This window comes from Rhinolophus ferrumequinum, chromosome 20, assembly GCF_004115265.2.
Source record: "Rhinolophus ferrumequinum isolate MPI-CBG mRhiFer1 chromosome 20, mRhiFer1_v1.p, whole genome shotgun sequence".
Classification (NCBI taxonomy): domain Eukaryota; kingdom Metazoa; phylum Chordata; class Mammalia; order Chiroptera; family Rhinolophidae; genus Rhinolophus; species Rhinolophus ferrumequinum.
This window is the reverse complement of record NC_046303.1, coordinates 1,221,809-1,245,654: the sequence shown is the minus strand read 5'-3', so window position 1 is coordinate 1,245,654 and position 23,846 is coordinate 1,221,809. Positions and strand designations below refer to the sequence as shown.

At 44.2% G+C, this 23,846-nt stretch overlaps 1 protein-coding gene across 1 annotated transcript; it reads left to right on the top strand.

The window, feature by feature from the left end:
* The first annotated feature begins 1,462 nt into the window (after window positions 1–1,462).
* Window positions 1,463–22,684, top strand: SUN3 (Sad1 and UNC84 domain containing 3). The gene is made up of 10 exons (XM_033087972.1): window positions 1,463–1,587; window positions 4,185–4,246; window positions 6,284–6,387; window positions 9,314–9,354; window positions 10,828–10,999; window positions 12,037–12,121; window positions 16,307–16,422; window positions 17,533–17,700; window positions 21,504–21,596; window positions 22,565–22,684. Exons 1-10 carry the CDS (start codon window positions 1,463–1,465, stop codon window positions 22,682–22,684), a joined length of 1,086 nt encoding a protein of 361 aa, XP_032943863.1.
* Window positions 22,685–23,846: the final 1,162 nt, after the last annotated feature.

Sequence of the window (23,846 nt, the reverse complement as noted above, 5' to 3'; positions counted from 1 at the left end):
CAGGAGTGCAGGGACCGAGAGCTCGGAGGCAGAAGGGGAACAAGCCAACCCTGCACTACGTAACATTTTGTAGCTCTTGGATTTCAGATCGCGAGCTCAGGAAGCAGAAAGTCTGGGCTTCCTTGGACTATCCCTGGGCCTCACAGAGCAAAGAGCAAATGAGTGAGTGTGAAACAGCACAAGTGAATTTACCCAGACACCAGCACAGAGTAAAAAGAGAAAAAAACAAAAACCCACGTGAAGTGGCATAATAAATTAGAAGGAATTCACAAAAGTCACAGCTGGGCCATCCCAGGAAAATAGGCACAGTGTCAGAGAAGCAGTGTTTAAAGAAACGAGGCTGAAAAATATTCCAGAATTTTAGAAATACACGCGTACTCCAATCGAAAGTATAAAGGAGGAAAGGTAAAAACTAATACCACATTGAGGTATTTTGAAGTGAAACTGAAGAACGTAAGAAATTAACAGAAAGTCTTAAAAACTACAATAGGTAAAAGACCAAATTACCAAAAAAAGGGGGTCGGAGGGTGAATGAAGAGGAAAGATCAGGCAGAATTCTCATCAGCAACAATCAATTCCAAAGACCGGGGTGAGCAGCTCCCAAAGGCGGAGGGAACAGTGACTGTGACGCTGGCACTTTATGCCCCTAATGAGCGCTTATCAGTCTGCCAACACCCCACGTCCAGGTGTGTGCCGAGGTGCTCCACTGTGATGGACGCACTGAGCAGCGTGGGTACCGCGGGCAAACCCAAGTCACTAAGTGTCCACCCACATGACAGTGGGCACGTGACTGTGGGACACATATGATAACATACTACACAGCTGTTAAAATGAGTGAGCTGGACTTTACATGTCTCAAGACAGACACTCTAAGAAAACAGAGACGGAGACGTACGTCATTTAAGTTTAAAGCACAAACAGGTTGTTACATTATTTATGGATACATATTTATGTGGTAAAATCCAGAAACCACATGGGAATTACATATGCTGATTTTTAGATTGTAGCTATCTGTGGGAAAGAAAAGAGACTTTGGGGAATGATATTTTGGGGTCGTCCACTGTAGTGGGCATATTTTATTTTTTAGAAAGTTCTGAAGCAAATCCAGAAAAAGATTGATTTGTTACAGCAGAGTAGTAGGTATGGGGCATTCATACTACAGGGCAGATTTGGAAGGTGGTGCAGTAAAGCTGTCAACACAGACAGGACCATGTGCCAGTCGGGTGGAGACGTGGCCCGGTGACACGGGCACTGTGCCATTATGACGCGTCACAGAAGGGTGATGCAACAGAGCATCAAGGCACAGGATTTGTCCACTTGGGCTCCGCCTCGAAGGAGAAACACTCGTGAAGACGACAGAAAGCCCACCCCAACCTGACCCCCTATGTGTAGTGTCATGTCTCCCACAAGAGAGAGAAAACCTGTGGTGTTGTCCCTCTCCCGGTGACCTGTCACTGGGGGGATGAGTGGAAGGCTGAAGCTGCCTCGGGGCGCCCTGATTTTCAGGGGCCACCCAGAAGAAGAAGGCGGCAGCAGCGCCAGTGTCCAGGCTTTGCTGCCGGGGCGCGAGGACCCGGACTCCAGCGGGTGTGTGACTTTGCAGAATGAGTCCCCTGCCAGTAGTCTCAGGTGCTCTGTTTACTTGGAAAATGACCCAGTGAGAATGTCTCTCCTTCTCAGAGGAAATCATTTGCAAACGCTTGCTTCTGAAGGTTTATCCTGCTCACAGACCTTACAGTGGCAGGCCGTCTTCTTTCTGTTCCGGGCACTGAGATTAATTACGGGGGCAGGTGACAAAGATCAGGAAGGGAAGCCCCCTTTCAGGAGCCTGGACCTCAGCGCAGCGAGATGGCTGTCACCTTCCAGCCTCAGCGCCATTTCCCACCAGGGCGTCCCTCTGAGGGCTGCGTGCTTGGCAGTGGTGCAGGGCTGCAGACAGCTTGGCGTGTCCTATATCCTTGGGTGGGAGTGGCCTGCAGTGTGAAATGAGTGGGGCTCCTGTCACCTGAGTGTGTGTGGAATCGCCTGCAAGGAGGCAACAGGGACACGCTGGCCACTCAGGAGGGCCAAAGGCCCAAGCCCCTTGCCTGTCCCCTCTGTGCTGCCTGCTGGGAAAGCAAAACGGGAAAAAAAACAGCCTTCCCAGGGGAAACTGTGAGGCTGGCCCAGAAACATCCACAGAGTGCTAGGGAGTTGTCACACAAGAAGAGCTGACTGTGTGAAAGCCACACCCTCAGAGAGAAGCAGCTCCCACAGAGGCAGAAACCCACAGGCGGCCGAAGCCCAGAGGGGCTTTGCAAAGCCCGGCCTGACAGCAGGGTTTTGTCACAAACCTTACTCACCTTTGGTGAGAGGTAACCTGGGAATCTGCCTGTAATCAGCCCATTGGGAGGATCTCCTGGGTTGTAATGACCTTTGGATAACTCCCTTTAGACAGTGGGCCCCCATGTGGGGGGGCAGGATAGGGGGGTTTCAAGAGTGCAGGGCCCTGGCAGGAAGATAAGTGCTTCTCAGTGGCTTTTAGCACAGTCACAACCCTGGACGGCCAGCAGGCACCATGCCATGTTTGGGAGATAAGCTACTTGAAGCGTCTGTGTGGGGGCGGGGTGGTTCCTCGGAAGCCTGGTCCACTGTCCAGCAGCGCTCTGATCTGCTGCTACAGAGGCAGTGTCACAGCCACAAGCGGCAACACCGCTGACAGAGCACATGTGCACATCACTTGGTTAGCTAACTGGAAACAATTAATGTTGTAATCTGTTTACTGTCAATTGCACATGAACTTAAAGAAAAAACACAATGTAAAGACGTGCACATATTTAAGTACAAATGGAGGAGATTCCAGATGTCAGGTCACTTCCGTGGCCGTTCTTCGTGGACCTGGAGCAGGGAACCGTGCCCCTCAGCTGATGGACACCAGAGGAAACCGGAAGCCCATACTGCGGGAGTGGCCTGCGGGGCCTCCAGCCCCAGCATCTCCCGCTCTCTGAACTGTGACCCAGCGCTTCTTCTCCACCAACTTGTCATCTGCAATTAATGGGCGATCCCCTCTAACCTGGTCTTACAGATGCTTTAAGTAGAAAGCTTTTGTTTGCCAAGTTTGTCCAGAAGCTCCTAGTCTCCTGTCTTAGTTTCTGATCAGCCTCTCTTAGCCATTTGCTTTTCTTTTTCCTTTAGAGAGCTGTGTGTAAAAACTTAGTTGCAACCACTCTGTAAAACTGTGTGGCAGGATCTGCTGAGGCAAAATACACGCACAGCCGTGACCCAGCAGTTCCTGTCTTGGGGGCACACCTCGTGTGTTCATCAGAGATACGTACGGGAGTGTCACAGTACCGCTGAGGATGAGAATATTTACAATGGCGTGTTTATCATAGCCCCTGCCGCCCATCACACCAGGATGGATACAGTAGTGAGAAGGAAGCAACTACACCACACAGCCAGAGAGCGTGGTGATTCTCGGACATGCTGAGCAAAACAGCCACACACCCCGTTCTGTTTAGAGAAGTTCAAGACCAGGCTGGCCTAGTCAATGGGGACAGGGCTCGTGAGGGAGGTAACCTTCAGGGGTGGGAAGTACAGGGTCTGATGGGGGCGGAGAGGGCTGCAGGTGTGCTTGTCCTGTCCTGGCTGAGATTCCGTGGGTAGTTCATCTTTGAAGGTGCACTGAGCTGTGCAATTATGGTTTGTGCCCTTTCCTACATGTGTGCTATTTGGCAATAAAAAGTGGACAAGGAGGATATGATTAAGTTAGAGAATTTTAACACATAGTTGTTCATCGTCATAGTTCTTTAGCTTAATACCTAATTTCCACAAAATCGGACTCCAACTTTGGTTTTTAGTTCATTCTACATCCAGACCTCAAGGATAACCTCCTTTGTTGTCTACTTCATAAGTATTTGTGCATCTATGAAAAGGCACCATCCATACACATATAAAAATGCGTAACAGTAATGTGGGTGAAAGTGAGGGGTATCTATGTATGGATGAATATATATATACACACACACACATATATATACCATCCTGAAAACTATCTTCTGTCATTGTCAAAGATAATGGATTAGGAATTAATTCACAAATTCAACCTAGAATAAGCACATTTGTTGGCTTGATTGTAGCGGTTAAAGTTCAAATTCAAGATTCATGGTAATGTACTGTTGAATTCCTTTTGTTTCTATTCTTTTTAGGTTGACTCGATCATGGAAGATCATCATAAGTATGGTGTTTATAGTGATTTTGCTTCTTATAGGTGAGTCTCACTAAGTAATGACCCTTACAGCAGAGTTCTTTTCCTTTCAGCATGTTAAATGTGTCACCCCATTACCTTCTGGCTTTCATGGTTTCTGATGACAAATATGATGATGGTCGCATTGAGGACTCCTTCTGCAGGACAAGTAGTACTTCTCTTGCTGCTTTCAAGATTCTCCGTCTTTGGTTTTTGACTGATTGATTATAGTGTGTCTTGGTCTAAGTCTCTCTAACTTTATCCTTGTTAAAGTTTGTTGAGCTTCTTGGATGTGTAGATTTATGCTTTTCATCATTTTGGGAACTTTTCAGTCATTATTTCTTCCAATATTTTTTCTGCCTTTTTCTCTCTCTTCTTCTGAGACTCCCATAATGTGTACACTAATATGTTAGATGGTGTCCTGCAGGTCACTTAGGCTCTTTTTTCCTTTTTTCTGTATGCTTTTCCTGTTCAGATTCAATAATTTGAATTGTCCTATCTTTGAGTTCATTGATTCTTTCTTCTGCCTGCTCAAATCTACTGTCAAGCCCCTCTGAAGCATTTTTGTTTGTTTATTTATTTATTTATTTCAGTTGTACTTTTCATTGTACTTTCTTTTGTACTTTTCAGCTCCAGAGTTTATATTTGGTTCCTTTTATAATTTCTCCATTGATATTCTAATTTCATTCACACATCATTTCTTAGGTTTTCTTTAGTTCTTTACCCATGGCTTCTTTTACTTTTTGAGCATATTTAAAGTTTTTCATTTAGAGTTTTTGTCTAGTAAGTCCAATGTTTGGGCTTCCTCAGGGATGGTGTCAGTCATTTTTCTCCCCCTTTAATGGGCAGTACTTTCCTGGATTTTTTTGTGTTTTTTTTTTCCATTTTTTTTCCTATGCCTTCTAATTTTGTATCGGAAAATGGGCATTTCAATATCATAATGTGGTAACTGGAAATCATATTTTTCCCTTTTCCCAGGGATTGCTGTTACTGCTTTTTGACGGCTGCAGTCATTTTAGTGATAGTCACAGTTCTGATATCTCAGTGGTCAGCAAATGACCTGACAGAGACTTATTGGAGTCAACGAGAAGGAAGGAAGATAGGGAGATAGGGATTTAGATAGATAGATAGATAGATAGATAGATAGATAGATAGATAGATAGATAGATAGATAGATAAACTACTCTTCCAGTCTTGACTGCTTGGCTCTAAGCTGGGCACTCTTTCAAGGCTAAGCTGAGCCACCCACAACTCTGCCTTAGCCTTCACCTCCTGCCTGCCTGGAGCCAACAGACCCGCCCAAGCTGTACCCCCAGAGTCTCTCTAGGATCTTTTCTGAGCATGCTCACTGCATTTCTTTTTCCTTCCCAAGCCCTTATCCCCACAAGAGACTTTCTCCTCTGCCTTCTCCCTCCCATGCTTTTGGGTCTGTCTGCCACTTGCCTCATTCACTGTCCTTTGCTCAGGTGGGCATGGCCAGTTTATGACTTTAAATCTTTCAACAGACATGGCAGTCTCCCAGAAAACAATTCTAGCCCAAGGGAATGGAATAAAACAAAGGTCCGCCTCTGCACTAGCTAATCAGGGGAACAGTGGGCAGGTCAAAACTCACAGCCACAGCATTTAGAACAAGGCCTGTGTTAGCCCACTGGCTCCAGAGAGCTGTGTCAGGAATGTGACTACCGTCCCTACCATGCTGGGGAATGGGAGGTGCTAGGCAGGTGAGCGAAAGTGCCATACTGCTCTCTTACCAAAAAAAAATCTGCTCTTTTCTTCAGTCTTCTGGTTGCTGTAAATTTTGGAGATTTCAGAATTTTAAAAAAGTTGATCCTGTTAATCTCTGCCATCTTGTGGTTGTTTCAATAGAGGACAGATTTTTTTTAGAGCACCCTATGCTACCATTATCCATATTGTCACCCAAGGGTCTAATATTCTTTTTAAGAATGAATATATACACTCTCCATGCTTAGAGAAATTCCTATTAGTTCATGTAGAATATCTCATAAATGTTTTCAGATACATAAATGTTTCTTTAATCAGAGTTGGTCTTTTCTTTAACAGGATTTAGAAATCACATGTGGTTTACGAAAACAGAGTTTCCTCAGAAATCCAGACGATTTTATGCTGCAATTACAGAATATAGTTCAAGGCTTTATCATTACCAGGTAATGTTTTAGTAAATCATTTTGTCTGCCATTCATTTAAAATTTAACACACTACAAGGTGAGTCCAACTTGCAATGTTATTTTTGTTTTGCAAGTGAATAGCTAATAGAAATAACGTAGGGACCAGAGTTCCATTAAGTGACTTCATCTAATGCCAATATTTTTCATGAGGATATGGTTTCACTCTGGTCATTTCATTACTGACAAGTTACTCTGATTTTCACTCAGAAGAGGGCTCTGTTAGAAACCACCTACAACTGACTGTGACTTGCTTCTATGTCACCTCTGGACAGATCCTGAGCTACACACTTTAGAAATGACTTTATGGCTGCTTTTCATTAAATTAAAAACAGATTTTAAACACGCTCCCCATCTTTACATATTATTTTACAACAGCATTTTATGGCTAACAATCCTGTGAATGATATATTCAATGAATACTTCCAAACAATTGAATCGCTTGCAATTTTTCAATATTATAAACATAAACTTCCTTGTTGCTAAATCTTTTCACCCATCCTTGATTTTTTACTGAGGATAAATTCCTAAAAGAAGGATAAACAATTCACAATTGTTAGGATAAAGAATATTCACAATTTTAGGTGACCTTTTCATAGGGAAACTGAGTGACTTAATACTGCTTTCCAAAAGCTAGATGTGTGTCCCCATCTCCTCCACCGCCAAGAAGGGGAGGATCACAACTATGGACTAGAAGTGACTGTAGGCACACTGAATGCACATGTTACTCCATCCTTAAAACGATCCTTAATAAGAGCATTACTGAATCCATTTATTGATTGGGAAGCTGGGTCAGAACAATTAAGGAAATGAGTGTGTGTGTGCCCGAGGCAGCTCAGCTGTAAGTTCTAGAGCTGAAATTCGAGCCCAGACTTTGCTGACACTGTGTCTGCCAGTCTGAGTTGTTTGCTGCTTATGCTGAGGACACAGTGTTATTGTCACGCGAGGTACAGCCTCAGCAACCATATAATCACTGTCACGATGAGCAGCTTAAACCCACGACTGCAAAAGACTTGCTCCAGCATTTAACTGGTTTCTGTCTGCAGCCTTCACAGAGCACCACGCTTACTCAGGGGCACAGTCTACAACCATTGGACCTCCTAGGATTCACCTAGAAGCTGTACAGTTTAAAGTGAGGTATCTGGTGGGAGTTTTTGTAAAGGAAGAAAAAAGTAAAGGTGTTTTTGAACAACTTGCATCCAGTTTGTCCCAGCTCAGATTCCGGGAGCCATGTTCTAAGGCATAAAACTTTGGGTCTCAGTCAACATGACCTGAATAAAACAAATATCATATTTGTTCCGATAGTGGAAGCCACCTGAGCTCTGGAAACAAGGCAAAATAAAAAATGCTTTTAAATCTGGAAAATGTTACTTTTCAAGAACTCTCAAATTCACTTAGAAGCAAATGAATGAAGGACCATTCTGTGTATGTCCTTTTAAGGCCAGGACAGAAAAAAGCAGCAAATTGAAAATACTGCCCCTAGTGACGGGAAACTTACACAAACAGAAACTGGGAAACTTACACAAACAGAAACTGAAAAACTAGAAGACTCACTCCTACCAAAAATAAACTCCCAATCCACACCCCTGTCCAAAGAAAACCGCCTAGGAGCGCACATGAGAAATGTCAGTGCTTGGCAGGAGAAACCTCAGGCTCACAGCGCTCTCTGTTCCACACTGTGCTCCGCACCCCCCCACTGCCACGGCCTCTCGCAGATGTGCTCTGGGGCAGCACACTGATAGCAAGTCAGTCTCGAAACCAAAGGACATTTACCAGCAGAGGATGGAGCATTATTTCCCAGATTACATACGGATGGTCACTGTGGTGGGCTGAAAGGTGACCCCCAAAAGGCGAATTCCACAGCCTAACCTCCAGAACCTGACTTTTATTTGGATAAAGACTCCGAAGATGCAATTCGGGATCTTGAGATAAAATCATCCTGTTTCCCAGATGGGCCTTCAATACAGTGACCAGTGTCCTTGTATAGACACCAGGGGAGAAGGCCGTGTGACGAAGTGGCAGAGCCTGGAGTGATGCAGCCAGAAGCTCCGAGGGCCAGGGGTCCCTAGATGCTGGAAGAGGCAGGAAGAGAGTCTCCCTGTGAGCCTTCAGAGGGTTGTGTGGCCCTCCCGACACCCTGACTGGACTTCCGGTGTCAGGACCACAGATTTCTATTGTTCTGAGCTGCTAGGCTTGCAGCCATTTGTGGGAAAGTCTGGAAGCCACAGGGCACATGGAGCTCGGGGCACCGAGGGAGTAGCTGGGGCCGGACAGCGGGAGTGGGCAGCTGTCCCGTCGCTGAGTGGGCCTCCTCACTGCCGCCTCCACAGGGGCCCCGGCTGCATGTCCGTCAGAGCAGCTCTGCCCCTGGCCGCGCTCAGCCTGGACCTGCACCACCCGTAGAAACACGAGGTGGTCCTGTTCAGCTAAATGCCTGCAATTCTTCTGAGGCTACTGCTAATGGAATCCAGTCCCTCATGTGGCAAGGGGACGGCCCCTCACTGTTGAGAGGGTGAGCAGGGGCCCCCTCAGCACGGCCCTCGGATGCCTGGATGTGCGCCCCTTCCCTCCTTACCCCTCCCCTCCACCATTTCACACATTTTGCCCCTTCCGCCTCCTTTGCATGTCCTCTGAAGGCACTCAGCATTTTCCCTCTTGAGAATCAGGGCTTGTTACACCCATCTTAGAGCTCCAGTACAGGCCACTCCTCCGTCACTAAACAGACATGGGTGTGACCTCGTCACCTCCAAATACAAGTGTTTCCAGGAAGGCTGAGAAGATGCAGGCCTTCTGGAGGACCCCCATGTGCCCCGCCCATCACGCATGTCCATCAAGAGTGGACGTGTGAGTTCTTTCCCCTTTGTGAATAAGAAAAAAAAACTATTTGATTTGTCTTTTTTACTTTCAGGCCCGACTTTGGATGCCAAAAGAGCAACTGGAACTTTTAAAGTGAGTGAGATTTTCTGATATGTGGGGCTTTGTGGTGTGGTTCCAAAGGCTGAAATGTTTTGTAAAATTGTAAGACTAAAACCATTTCTACTTCTATGACAATTCTTTAAGGAAACAAACAATGGGAAGTGCTTTCAGTATTTATGATTAAAACAATGGAAAACAACAGAGACAGGATAAATGGGCCAATGGTTGAACACCTTAGAGCATATGCCTTAATGGAGAATTACGTAGCCATTAAAAGAATTCTAAAACAGACTTAACGATTTGAGAAGTGCAGGGAGACATTAAGACTGTAGACATGATCTCTGTGTTGTTACTATATTTGCACAGAACAAAAACTTATAAACACACTAAACTGTGTTTACCTCTTCAAAAGTTTTGTATGTTCTAAATTGTAGACACGTGATGTTCTACAAATTGGAAAAAAAATGCTAGATAAGCAGTGCTTACATTTTTTTGCTTGTTTGTTTTTTTAAGTAAAGTTTATTGGGGTGACAATTGTTAGTAAAGTTACATAGGTTTCAGGTGTACAATTGTGTATTACATCATCTATAAATCCCATTGTGTGTTCACCACCCGGAGTCAGTTCTCCTTCCATCACCATATACTTGACCCCATTTACCTTCATCTCCCACCCCCCCCCTTACCCTCTGGTAACCACTGAACTGTTGTCTGTGTCTATGAGTTTTTGTTTCTTTGTCTTGCTCCTTTGTTGTCTTCAATTTTATATCCCACAAATGAGTGAAGTCATATGGTTCTCTACTTTTTCTGTCTGACTTATTTCACTTAGCATAATACTCTCAAGATCCATCCATATGGTCGCAAATGGCACTATTTCATCTTTTTTTATGGCAGAATAGTATTCCATTGTGTGTATGTACCACATCTTCTTTATCCATTCATCATGTTTTTTTCAACATAAAGAGATACCTATTGGCTGGACATTTTCTTATTCTGTCTACCAGTAATTTTCAAACTATAAAAGTAGCAGAACCCATTCTTAGAAAGTAAATGTGCCCCCAGGCGGCCTCCACCACCCTGGCCCTGAGGCCAGGGCACAGACCTTGGGGGCACAGGCTGAAAACTACTGCTCGTCCCTCCCATGCTCCATGTGAGCTGTCCCTGTAGGGAAGGGGAGAGGGGGGACTTGGGACTGCTCTGTGACGTCACCCAGCCTCAGGCAGGGCAGCAGAGCTCCTGGAGGGAGGGACGAGGGTTGGTCGAGCCCCACTTGCCTGCCCTGAGCACACCCCAAGCCCCAGAACACCCTCAGGAAAGCGTCCCCTGGTGTCTCCTTCTCACGTGTGCTGAATGCAGTGTTCAGGGCACACACAGCCGCCCCAGATGCCCTCATGTGAGACTTTCGCTACAACACAAAGCTCCTCTCCATTTTGCTGCCGGAGCCAGCACCAGCGATGCCGGAAATCCACCTCTTCCTCCTCTCACGTGGGGGGGGGTCTCCGTTTACAGGAAAGAAAGCCAGGCTTTGGAAAACAACTTTCGTGAAATTCTATTTTTAATTGAACAAATCAACGTTCTGAAGGCATTACTTAGAGAGACACAGGATGGCCTGCACAATCACAGCTGGAACGCGGATGGAGACTCCAGCGAGGCCCAGAACACCACGGACATCACTGACGAGGTGCAGTGGGGTTGGGGGACGGGCATGGCTAGGGTCTCCTTCTGGTGCCACCTCCCAGCAGGCCTCTGAGAAATCAACGGCTGACAGATGTGTGGCTGTGTCCTCCTCTCTACAATTCCTCCCTGACTTTGCTTCCTTTCTCCAAAGCTTGCCCCGGGAGCCACTTTTTCATCATGGCTTTGTCACAGAGAAGACTTTGCATTGAAATCTCAATTCCCACCAAAATAAAGAACTAATTCTTTTTTATTTTCCAATAAACAAACAAACAAAATGTCATTCAGAAATCGCAGCCTCTGAATGTCCATACACAAATGCTTTAAATAGCAAACTATTCTTAATCCACGGACCTAAAACTAGTGTATTTGACCTAATTTGCTCCAGATTAGGCAACATTACAATGGAGAGCAATGAACTTGGTTTTGCTTATTTTCTTCTTCTGGCCCAAGGCCCAGAAACCTGACCCAGGCCACCTACTGCCTGGGACACTGTTCTGTCACTGGGGGATGCTGTCATTTAGAACTGCCTGCTCCTTCAGGACGCTCCCTTCTCTACAATCACACGTCCTTCAGAATCCAACATTACGTCAAATGAATGAATGATTTCTAAGACAAGCAATCTGTACTTCACGTCACTGCCTTTCTCCCCAAATGTCTACAGAATGTGCGAGTGTCTAAGCAAGCAGAGAAACAAATGAAAGAGAGGACTCAGCATGTCACACATGCAGCCTCAACTGTCTGTCTCGCTGAGAGCCGACAGGTGGTCATTAGGGCTTCCGAAGGGGCCTTGGGTCTGACCTTGCTCTGTGACCTTGGAGGAGTTAGGGGACACAGCCTCGCTCCCTCAGCTGCCTGAGAAGCACTGGTCACACTGAGCTGTGAGGGTGACACTAGAAACCTGTGCGCAGTGCCGGGCTCTGCGTGTGGCTGGTGAATGGTCACCATTACTATTTTGCAGATTAGGGGACAATAGTGTGAAATGTCAAAACTCCAGCAGTGGACAGGGATTGCTAATGGAAAACTATTTTTTACTTTGTACAGGAAATGGCAAACTTGGTAAATTATGTGCTTAAAAAGCTGAGAGAAGACCAAATCCAGATGGCTGATTACGCCCTTAAGTCAGCAGGTGAGTGAAGGAGTGCCAGTCCGGTGTAAGCAGCTCATGCTTCAACAGCGTCTCTGGTCTCCGCATTTCTTCATGAGGAAAACATGTTGATCTGGCAATTTAAGAAGTGAAGTGAACAAATCTAGACAATGAAGACGACACTAGAGCCGATTGTAGCGGATTGCTCTGAGCTGGTGCAAATCTCAGAGGGAGTGAAACTGCAATCTCATGGCATGGAAAGGGGCTTGGGGAAAGGCGGCACCCACACCCGGGGGCCTGGGGAAAGGCGGCACCCCACACCTGGGGCCTGGGGAAAGGAGGCACCCCACACCCGGGTGCCTGGGGAAAGGCGGCACCCCACACCTGGGGCCTGGGGAAAGGCGGCACCCCACACCCGGGGGCCTGGGGAAAGGCGGCACCCCACACCTGGGGCCTGGGGAAAGGCGGCACCCCACACCCGGGGGGCCTGGGGAAAGGCGGCACCCCACACCTGGGGCCTGGGGAAAGGCGGCACCCCACACCTGGGGCCTGGGGAAAGGCGGCACCCACACCCGGGGGCCTGGGGAAAGGCGGCACTCCACACCTGGGGCCTGGGGAAAGGCGGCACCCCACACCTGGGGCCTGGGGAAAGGCGGCACCCCACACCCGGGGGGCCTGGGGAAAGGCGGCACTCCACACCTGGGGCCTGGGGAAAGGAGGCACCCCACACCCGGGTGCCTGGGGAAAGGCGGCACTCCACACCTGGGGCCTGGGGAAAGGAGGCACCCCACACCCGGGTGCCTGGGGAAAGGTGGCACCCCACACCCGGGGCCTGGGGAAAGGTGGCACCCCACACCCGGGGCCTGGGGAAAGGCGGCACAGCCCATCCAAGTGAGTGATGCAGAGGTTAGGTTAGCATCACAGACATTACAGCCCTTTATATTTTGTGCTAAAATGACTGATGATAAGCAATAAAAAAAAAAGACAGCATATCAGTCAAAATACAGATGTAAACAACTCTATCAAAAGCTTGAAATAACTGACATTTACAGAATATTGCACCAAACGACCTCCGGATACACCGTCTTCGTATGTGTTTAGGGAACGTTCATAAAGACAAATTATATTCTGGGCCAAAGCCCCTGGGATCTGAAACAGGTATGTCAGTTCCCACGTTCCTATCCAACATTGTAACAGAAGTCCCGACCGCTAAGAGAAGAATGGGGGCGGGGGGGGGGGGAGGAGAAGAAAATTGGAAAGGAAGAAATAAAAATCTTTCTTTTCACAGACAATATGATGACATATATAGAAAATCACCAAAAAAATCTACTAGAACTAATTAGTGAGGTTAATAAGTTCGATTGTATATATATGATTTTTTAGATACTACTAATAAAAAATTGGGAAAAGAAAATTTAAAAACAGTAATATTCATAACAGCAGTAAAAAATAAAATACTCAGGCATAAATCTAATAAGATATGCATAGGATCTGTGTGCTTCAACCTAAAAATATTCTAATGAAAGAAATAAAATTCAGAAATAAGTGGACAGATACAACAGGCTCATGGATTAGAAGTGGGAGTGTTGTTAAGATGCTAATTCTCCCCAGGAGGCTATTGATTGCAGGTGATCCCAATCACAATCCCAGCAGGACCGCTAGTAGAAAGTATAGGCTGTTTCTGAAATGTACATGGAATGGTAGAGGAACTAGAAGAGCCCAAACAGGTTTGAAAAGAAGGACTTTTCAAAGTTGGAGGACTCACGCTACCTGATTTGAAGGCTTATTTTGAACTGTAGGAATCAAGAGGCACCAATGCAACAGAATAGAATGTCCAAACATAGTCCCACCTGTCTGCAGTGAAGTGATTTTTGACAAAGGAAAGAAAGCCAGTGGTGATGGCGGAGTTAGGCATCCTACGCAAACATGAACCCTGACTCCTAAGTCCCCCTTACAGAAATGAACTCAAAACGGTGATAGACCGAAATGGAAAGTTTAAGAGAAAACCTCTGTGATTTTTGGGTTGGGAAAAAATTTCTTAGATAAGACAGTAAAGACGTAATCCATAAAAGGAAAAGAATGCATAATTCGGACTTTATCAAAATTACAAACTTCTGTTCTGCAAAAAGTAGTTAATAGAAAGACAAGAACAGGCCAGCAGAGAATATTTGCAAACCACATATTTGACAAAGGACTTTTATCCATAATTTATAAACAGTCTAAAAATTTAATAATAAGAAAACAGCCAACTAAGTAAAACGCAGGCAAAAGATTTGAAAGTAACTTTATCAGAGAAGATATATGAATATCAACAAACCAGATAAAAATGCTCAACATTATTATTCATTAGTGAAATGTAAATTAAAACCACAATGATCCCTATTAAACCACCAATAACCACCTATAAGAACAGCAAACAAACGAAACCTGACCACAGGAAGTGCAGGCAACAATGAGAAGTAGCTGGAACTCTCATGATCCTGGTGAGAACGGAACACGACACAGCCATTTTGAAAACCACTGTGACAATTTCTTGTTAAGTGAAATATAACACAAGACCAGCAATCCCACCTCTACGTATTTACCTAAGAGAAATTTAAACTTAACGTTCACAACAAAACCTGTACGAGGACGTGCATAGGAACTTGATTCATCGGCACCCAAACCGGAAATAGCCAAAATGTCTGTCAACAGATGACTGAGGAACTAGTTGCGATGTGCCCGTCCAGCGGGACGCTCCTCAGCCCCGCGAAGGAATGGACTATGGGGACTCACTGCGACACCCAGGGATCTCAGAGGCGCTCACTGTGCCCCATGACAGAGCCATACTGCAGAGGCTACACAGACACAAAGGGACGGGGGTGGGGGGCTGGGGGGTCCAGAATAGGCACACCTGTAGCTACAGAAAGTACAGTAGTGACTGCCTCAGGCTGGGGAGGAGGTGGGGGTAACTACTAAGTACTATGGGATTTGGGGGGCTGATTGAAAATGTTCTAATAGTAATTGTACTCATGGTTGCACAACTCTAGACTAAAAAACCACTGGATAGTACACTTTAAATGGGTGGATCGTGTAGTGTGTGAATTATATCTCAATAAAGCTGATTAGAAGGAAATGAATTAAAAAAGTGAAGAAATATGAATTATTTTAAAAAACCCACATACCACAATTTAAATGTGTTCTTGAACAGAGTAAGGGGGTGGGGGCATCAGTCGTCACACTAGCATGTGAAAGCACTTACTGTGTGACCAGTCAGTGGAGTAGGAATATTGTCAGTGTGACTGAGCAGAGAGTATCAGCACTCAAAACCAGGCACACACAGGTGGCCAGAGAAAATAAAGGAGGCCCAGCTAAATTTGAATTTCAGGCAAACAGCAAATAATTTTTTAGCATAAATATATTCCAAATATTATATGGGACGTACTACTGTAGTACCAAAAAGTTACTGTTTATCTGAAATTCAAATTTAACTGGGAGTCTTGGATTTTTACTTGCTAAATCTGGCAACCCTAGGTACAAATTCAATTTCAACCTGTGCCATCTTAGAAAAAGCACTGGTAATCAGGTACTCAGTCAGGCACACGCATTTTAAATGTTGTGATATCTAGATGAAATCTGAGGAAATGATTTGCATTTTCTTTTGTAAAAAGAAATTTGAATGTCTTTTGTAAAAAGAATGTCTTTTGTAAAAATACATTTTGCTTCTTATGAAGTAACCTGATGGGATTAATATTTGATGACTATATTTTATATATCTTTGACTAAAATTAAAGCTTAATATATCTCCAGAATTGCTATCATGAATATAATTTGTTAGTACATTTATGTCCTTATTGGTTTTTATGCTTTTTTATTTTTGAGTGAACTGGGCTGACATAAAGACTTGTCTACTCTATGAGCTGTTAAAATATGTGGTTTATATGTCTCCTTGGGTAATAAACACGATCCATGTGATATTTCCATCTCCAAATCAATTGCTTCAGAATTCAATATTTTATCATAAAACAAGTTTCAGAAATGTGAAACTACACAGAGCAAACTTTCTCAGAGTGACGATATTTTGGTGGTAATGAAACAGGAAGTCAGACTTTTCCTACCAATTCCTGAGTATGAATTTTACCTTATTCATAATTCGTCCAGTAATAGTTTTCCAACATAATTAAACTCTAAATGAGATGTTTTGAGTTGTGTAATTTTTTTATTTTAAAAACTATGTTATAATTTTAGGAGCCTCCATCATTGAAGCTGGGACCTCGGAAAGTTATAAAAATGATAAAGCCAAACTGCACTGGCATGGGATTGGGTTCTCAAATTATGAAATGCCTCCAGATATTATCCTTCAGGTAAAAGTTACATTAAGAGTAAACTGTTTATATTTTACTATTTTCTTATTATTATTTATCATGAAAATATTAATGTCTAAAATGGAGGCAACTCTGAACTTATCGCAGATTCCGAAACTCTCTTTGTATTCTTATAGTCATCAAACTACATGAATTCTTTCTTACTTTACGGTCTGTAAACTATGAGTAATTATTAAATTATTATTTTAAAACCAGTAAACTAGATTATTTACTTCTCAAGTAGGACATTCACTTCTACATCTCTAAGTGGATTCTGTGGCCTACCTTTTCCATTGACAAATTCAGTCAGTGCACACGCATCTACGGAAGGTGCACGCCCCCTCCGTGCCTGTCCTGAGCTACATGCTACTCAGGCCAGCACATTCTTGTAAAGTCCAAGTATAACAGGAGAAACTTCCAAATAAAATTTCCACTAACATTTCACTTCAACCCAGAAGACAATAGACACCAACAGACAGTAGAGCTCTTCTTAACCGTAATCAACACACCTGAAGTTAGTTTCTAATTTAGAAATACCTTCCGAGGCAACCTATGGATCTCACTCCAGAGTACAGTCTAGATCTAGAAAATGGTACGCCATTTTTCTTCCTTACCATCACTATCACCATTGCCACGCTTACCACCACCTCCACACCATCACCACCATCACCACTATTACCACCATTAACATCGCCTCCACCACCACCTCCACTACCATTACCATCTGCACACCATCACCACCACCATCACCACCACCACCACCACCACCTGTGCCATCACCAACATTACCACCACCATCCTCACCTCCATCATCATCACTACAATGATCACCACCATCACTAACTTCTTCACCATCAGTACCACCAGCATGCCATCACCACCCATACCAACCAGCTGTCATCTAGCAGCTCCTAGTCCAGTCAGAGCAATGAAAGATACTCATATAATAAAGGGCTCAAATAAATAGAAGCATAATGGGCACCGGAAGAACAATCAACCCTCTGGGTGTCTGGAAGTTTTCCTGTTTGATATGCAGAAGGGAGCTCTGTGGTCCGTAGGGGTGGATTTATACAACCAGGTAAGAGATTAACTCTTGTGTTTTCTTTGTAGCCGGATGTTCACCCTGGGAAGTGCTGGGCCTTTCCAGGTTCCCAGGGGCATGCCCTAATCAAGCTTGCCAGGAAGATCATACCAACTGCAGTTACCATGGAGCACATCTCAGAGAAGGTGTCGCCCTCAGGAAACATCTCCAGTGCACCCAAGGACTTCTCTGTCTATGTGAGAAGCTGTATCAGTCTTTGCTCGGAGTGGGTTACGATACAAAGTGGTTGGCTAGGGATTAGGAGCGGGGGTCTAATCTGAACTGTGCAACTATCCATCTATACCACAGTGAGGTCACTTATCCCTTGGACTCTGCTTTGTCATCTACAAATTGACAGGGTTGAACCTGATGATTTCTACTACTTAACTTTACTTTTTTTAATCGAAGTCAGACATGTACAATTAAAAACTCTAAACATGTCCATACGTTTAGAATGAAACACGGTTTTTCCTTGTCCTACTACTCCCACCCCCCCAATTTTTTCTCCCCGGAAGCTTCCACTTGCAAAAGTTTTGGCTATTTATTTGGGTTCTTCCCTGCATATTTGCTTTTCCTAATTCTTAACTTTTCAGTTTTGGTTATCATCTACTGACATTCTCGGGTGGAAAATGAAGATTAGTTCCCTTCCGTGGCGCTCTCATCTTACCAATATGTTGTGTTTTACTTTTTTATTGCGATATAATTCAGACACCATGCAATTCATCCATTTACATGGATACGTAAGTGGCTTTTAGTATATTCGCAGAGCTGTGTATTCATCCCATAGTCGGTTTTAGGACATTTTTATCCCTCTTAGCTGCCGCTGCCCACCGTCCAGCTCACGCCCCCGGCCTCAGGCAGCCACTGACTACTTGGTCTCTCCACATGGGCCTATTCTGGACACTTCATATAAATGGAATCACACATGGCCTTTTGTGAAGGGCTTCTTCACTTAGCATAATGTTTTCAAGGTTCATCTATGTTAGAACATAAGTATGTTCTCTTTGAAAATTGCTGACTAATAGTCCATTGTATGGATGGACCACATTTTATTTATCCGTACATCAGTTGATGGACCTTTGAGTTTTTTCCACGTTTTTGGCCGTTGTGAACAACACTGCTGTGAACATTTGTGCACAAGTTTCTGTGTGGACATTGATTTTCATTTCTCTGGGTCTACACTCAGGAATAGAAGGGCTAGATCACATGGAAAATGGGTTTCATGTTTGGGGCATGGCTAGATGGTATATCTTACTGTTGGTTTCAATCGGCATTTCTGTGTTCACTGTGACTGTGGGGAATAGTCTGCCCTCAGTTGAGCCCTACAGTGTACTCCAATGGTATTTGCTTCGTGTACAATTTTAGATGTTCCTGAGGATAGTAATGGCCTCCTCCTAATGTCTTCTTCAGAAGTGTAAACATCTTCCCACTTATGTCAGATAACTTATAAACTTCTTTTTTCATGTTTCTTTTGGGACAGCCTCTGGATTGTCTGCCCGTTTGCTCCAATCTGACTTGTTGCCAGTTATGTACAGCTGCTCTCAGGGGTTTCATTTCCACACCCCAAAGGTTCAACTGATTACTGATTGTTTAATCTGTTATTTAAAAAATCTCCTCTCTTATTTTCCTTTTCTGTCCTATCTTCTGAAAGATATTATGAATTTCTTTTAACTTCTATGTTGGATTTTTCATTTCTGCTGTCACGATTCTTCTAAGACTTTTTCCTATAAATAGTCTTTTTTTTTAAATATTTTATTGGGGAAGGGGAACAGGACTTTATTGGGGTTACAGTGTGTACTTCCAGGACTTTTCCCAAGTCAAGTTATTGTCCTTTCAATCTTAGTTGTGGAGGGTGACGTTCAGCTCCAGGTCCAGTTGCCGTTGTTAGTTGCAGCGGGCGCTGCCCACCATCCCTTGGGGAAGTCAAGGAATCGAACCGGCAGCCTAGTGGTTGAGAACCCACTGGCCCATGTGGGAATCGAACCAGCAGTCTTTGGAGTTAGGAGCACGGAGCTACAACCACCTGAGCCACCGGGCCGGCCCAATAGTCTTTTAAAGTCTAAATTTCTTCTTCTGTGGATGCAATGTTTTCTCTTAAGTCTCCAGAGATATTATAGTTTTGTTTCGTTTTTTTCTGCTCCCTCCCCTGTTGACGGGGTCTCTGCCCTTCTCGTTATGTGCTTTTCTCACATGTCTGGTGATGTTTGTGTGTCATGTTTAAGAGCTAAACAGTAAAAAGCCAGTGAAAGCTTTGCACACCTGGTGGGGTGGGTGGACCGAGGTCTTCACAGGCAGTGGTCTAGTTGGGCCATTTTTTCTGGAGACTCCAGAGTGTGGGATTGGGCAGGTTGACCCTGGGAGGAATTCTACAAGCTGTGCCCAGGTTTCAGCTTGGCGACCACATGCTGGGGCTGCTGAGAGAAGAGGAGCATGGTATGCCCTCAGCACACAGGCTATGCCCTCACCTCTGACATGTGCAGGTCTCCTGAGCCCAGCTGTCCCAGAACTGGGAGGATGAAGGCAGTTAGTGCTGGGCCAGGCCGGGATGATTACCGGTCAGGGGCTGGGGGCTAACTGCTTCAGCTCCCTGTCTGCTGGGGCCCCTACAGCCCCATGTCCCGCCTGTGGAGCTTTCTGGGACTTGCAGTGTACATCCGTGTCAGCGTGTTTCCACAGCCAGGGAAGTCTGTGTTTTCTCCAGGGCACTACCCCACTGGCCCTTTGGCCATGTCCAGGCTTTGTGTCTGGTGTCTGCTCCCATGCCTTCCTTGTAGGTTTAGTCTTGCCTTCAGTCTCCTGGTATCCTGTCTGAGGGAGGGCTCAGAGTTAAACGTGGCGGCTTGCCTGTGTTTCATCAAATGCCTCTGAAGGCCGTGACTCTGGGCTGCAGAACAGAAAGATGACCACCATCCTTTGGTGCAAGCCTGCTGCCACCCACGATAGTTGTCTGCTGAGCCCGACAGTTGAGTTGGGCTGAATCTGAGCAGGTCATACCCCACCTCAGACAGGTGCACACAGTTGCTCATTACCGAGGAATTATGGGTGAATCCTTCAGTAATCAAAACTACTTCTCATTGTTTTTCTCTTATATTAGCAAATTTATGAACCAAGTAAAGTTAAAACAGGGTAATAAAGAAGGTGGAGATAAAATGAGCACTCCTCCTTACCCTACTAAAGGAACCACATGAGGCTTGGGTTTTTTATATCTGTAATCGCGGGTGCGTTGTTTAATCATGATGTATTCTTTTAATAAAACTATGTTACAAATAGTTTAAATATCAATATGTTCATTATAAAACAATTTAATTAATGAACTCTTTATTTTGTTGTGCTACTATGATTTAAGGAACCTAAAGATAAACTTTAGATAGTCACAAATAAGTTAATTCCCACCAGTGTATTTTCCTCTCAAAAACCTTGGTTTTGAAAGGTAGAGAAGGAAGGTAAAATAAATAAATAAATAAATGAAACTACATACAAATATCAATATTTTCTTTCAGTCAGCAAATACTTTTTGGATAGAGCTATTTGTATGATCAGTCTGGAAATTGGATTAAGTTTATCTTATTTTGGAAAACACTGGGTCAACATAGGGACTTTTGTTTTAGTTTATTCAAAGTCTTCTGACTGCAGATACAGTTAGTAGGCCTGAGGTTTGTTCTATCTATCTATCTATCTCCATCCACCCACCCACCCCGCCACCCTCCGAGCACCCTTCATCTACATTTCAGGTATTTATCTGTCTATGTATCTATCTAACTACCTTCTTCCTACCTGTCTAGTGAGCCCTGTGATCAGCCTGCCTCTTGCCTTGCAAACTGCAAAGTTCAACACCTTTGGGGTATATAGGGCAGCACTGGCACCTGGGCCAGCACTGCGCCCGTGGCGGACCCCAAAGACGTCTGGAGAACTGTTGCTCCTTGCATACACATCTGCCTCCATTTATGTTAACCGAGCATCCGTTCCTGATGATCTACATGTCTGTTACTTTTTTTTATAGGGCAGCTTGAAACAATGTGGAGGAGAAGAGGTTTTCCTAGGTCAGTTTTTATATAACAAAACAGGAACCACGGTTCAAACCTTTGAGCTCCAGGTAATGAGCCCTGGCTAGGGGATGCGGGCTCCGCTCCTGGGAGGGGTGTGTTGGGGTTGCGTGCCGGAAGTGGTGTGTGAGAATAACCGTGACAGGAGCATAAGCTAAACGAGGCTTTTCTGAGCTTCAGTTCTGAGCTCCCAGTGCTTATGTGCATTTTAATGCAAAAGACAGGCAAATACCGAAGTGGCTTCTAAGCCTAATTCTTCCTCGTTTGCTATCACTTTTTAAAAACTGTATTCACCTTCTCAGTCCTTCTCTTACCAGTCTGGTTCCCTTGCACTGTTAGGTTAGACAGTCACTGTCTCAACTTTCTTATGAGGGCGGTGGTGCAGTATGAGATGGTTAGAGGCAGAGAGGAAGTCAGGGGAAGAGAAAACAAATACTTAACACCAGACGATACAGGCAAAACTTCTCTCCTTAACTCAAAGGGGAAAAAGCACCAACTGTTAGCATACAAGGCCCCCGAAAGTCATTAAGGTGCATGAAATATATCTTCACTGTCTCTCATTAGCCACAGGAAGTAATGAAGAAATACAGAAGGCGTCTCATATCATGTAAAAGCAAGTGTTTGATGACACTACTTGGCCCATGGTGAGAAAATCTAGGCTGAAAACAATGTGTTAGAACTGAATGTGCCTGAGGAGTTTCCTATGTGACTGTACGGCCGTGTCACTCACTCCCTCATGGGACGGCCATGTAGGAGCACTGTGGGGGCATCTGAGAGGAAGTGAGAGCACCTGGTGTCCAGGCTGCCATACGCTCTTCCTTCCCCGGAACTTGTCTTCTTAGGAGCTCTTTACTTACGGTGGCTCATTTTCTCGTCCACTAGAGTGATGTTTGGATACCCTTGTGTTAGGAAGGGAGGAAGGAAAGAGTTTGAATTTCCCATTACGTCAGCCTTCCTCGGGATTCTTTGAGATGGATTTCTTGATAAGGCATTAATTTTATTTTTTCTTTATTTTCAGCATGAAGTTTCTGAATCCTTATTATGTGTGAAACTTAAAATCCTCAGCAACTGGGGACACACGAAGTACACTTGTTTATATAGATTCAGGGTGCACGGCACCCCGGGAGACCACACCTAGAAGAGCTGGTGCAGAAGGTGACGGCCAGGGGGTTAGGACAGCCAAGTGTCCCTGCCCCTTCGCTTCACTACACTCAGAGGGGTGGAAATCGGCAGTGGGAGGGAAACCTCAAAGTGGATGAATTTTACTAGTAAAAGTGTAAAAGTGATTCAGTCTCCTTCTGGTAGCTTTGCTTTGGGGATGAATGTCGCTGGAGCCCTGACAAGTAAATCTGTCTCGAAGGTGGTATTACTCAACAGTCTTTCTCATAGGAACACCTCTGCCTTCCTTAATTTGTTCATCCACACCAGGCGTGGATGGCCTGTTACCACTGTTACTTAACACATATCTGGACACACTGGTCAATTTGGTTAGATAAGTGAAAGAAATCAGAGTTTAAAAGGAGTGAGGATGTCTGACCATGACTATTTGCAGATGATCTGATGAATTCCTTCAAATGCAATAAAGTCAATCAAAAAATACACCACACACAGGAAAAACTGCAGTAAGTTAGTGGAAAGAAAATTACCACATATAAATCAACATTATGTATAAATACAAACAACCAGTTGGAGGATATAATTTACAAAAGCCACAACAAAGATGAAAACGAATCAGATAAACGAAACAATTAAACTACCTGTTTGAAAACACTCCAAACAGCAGTGGATGATAAGAAGACTTCAATGATGGAAAGACACACCTTTCCTGTGGATACGAAAACTCAGCTATCAAGATGTCAGTGTTCACTAAATTAATCTATAAATTCACTTTAATCTCAATTAACACCCAGAAAAAAGGTATTTCTGAGACAATTATGGGAAATTAAGGATATTTCAGTGCCTGTGTGATAATAGTATTTCGATGTTGTTACTAAAAAAGAATTATTCTTGTTTAGATTTATATATTTAAATATTTACAGATGAAATGATATATCTGAGATATGTTTCAAAATAATAAGAGGAGGAAATGTATGGGAGGATCCATAGAGAAGACTGGCCATGCAATGATCATCGAAGTTGTGTGCTGGTCCACGGGGCTTCATGTCTACTATTCTGCATTCATTTACATATGTTTGATATTTTCAATTTTAGAAAGTTTTAAAAAGATTAAAACATATATAAGTAACTAGAAGTGTTGTGTTTTAAGCCAAATTGATTCTAAAGTTCATTTGGAAATATAA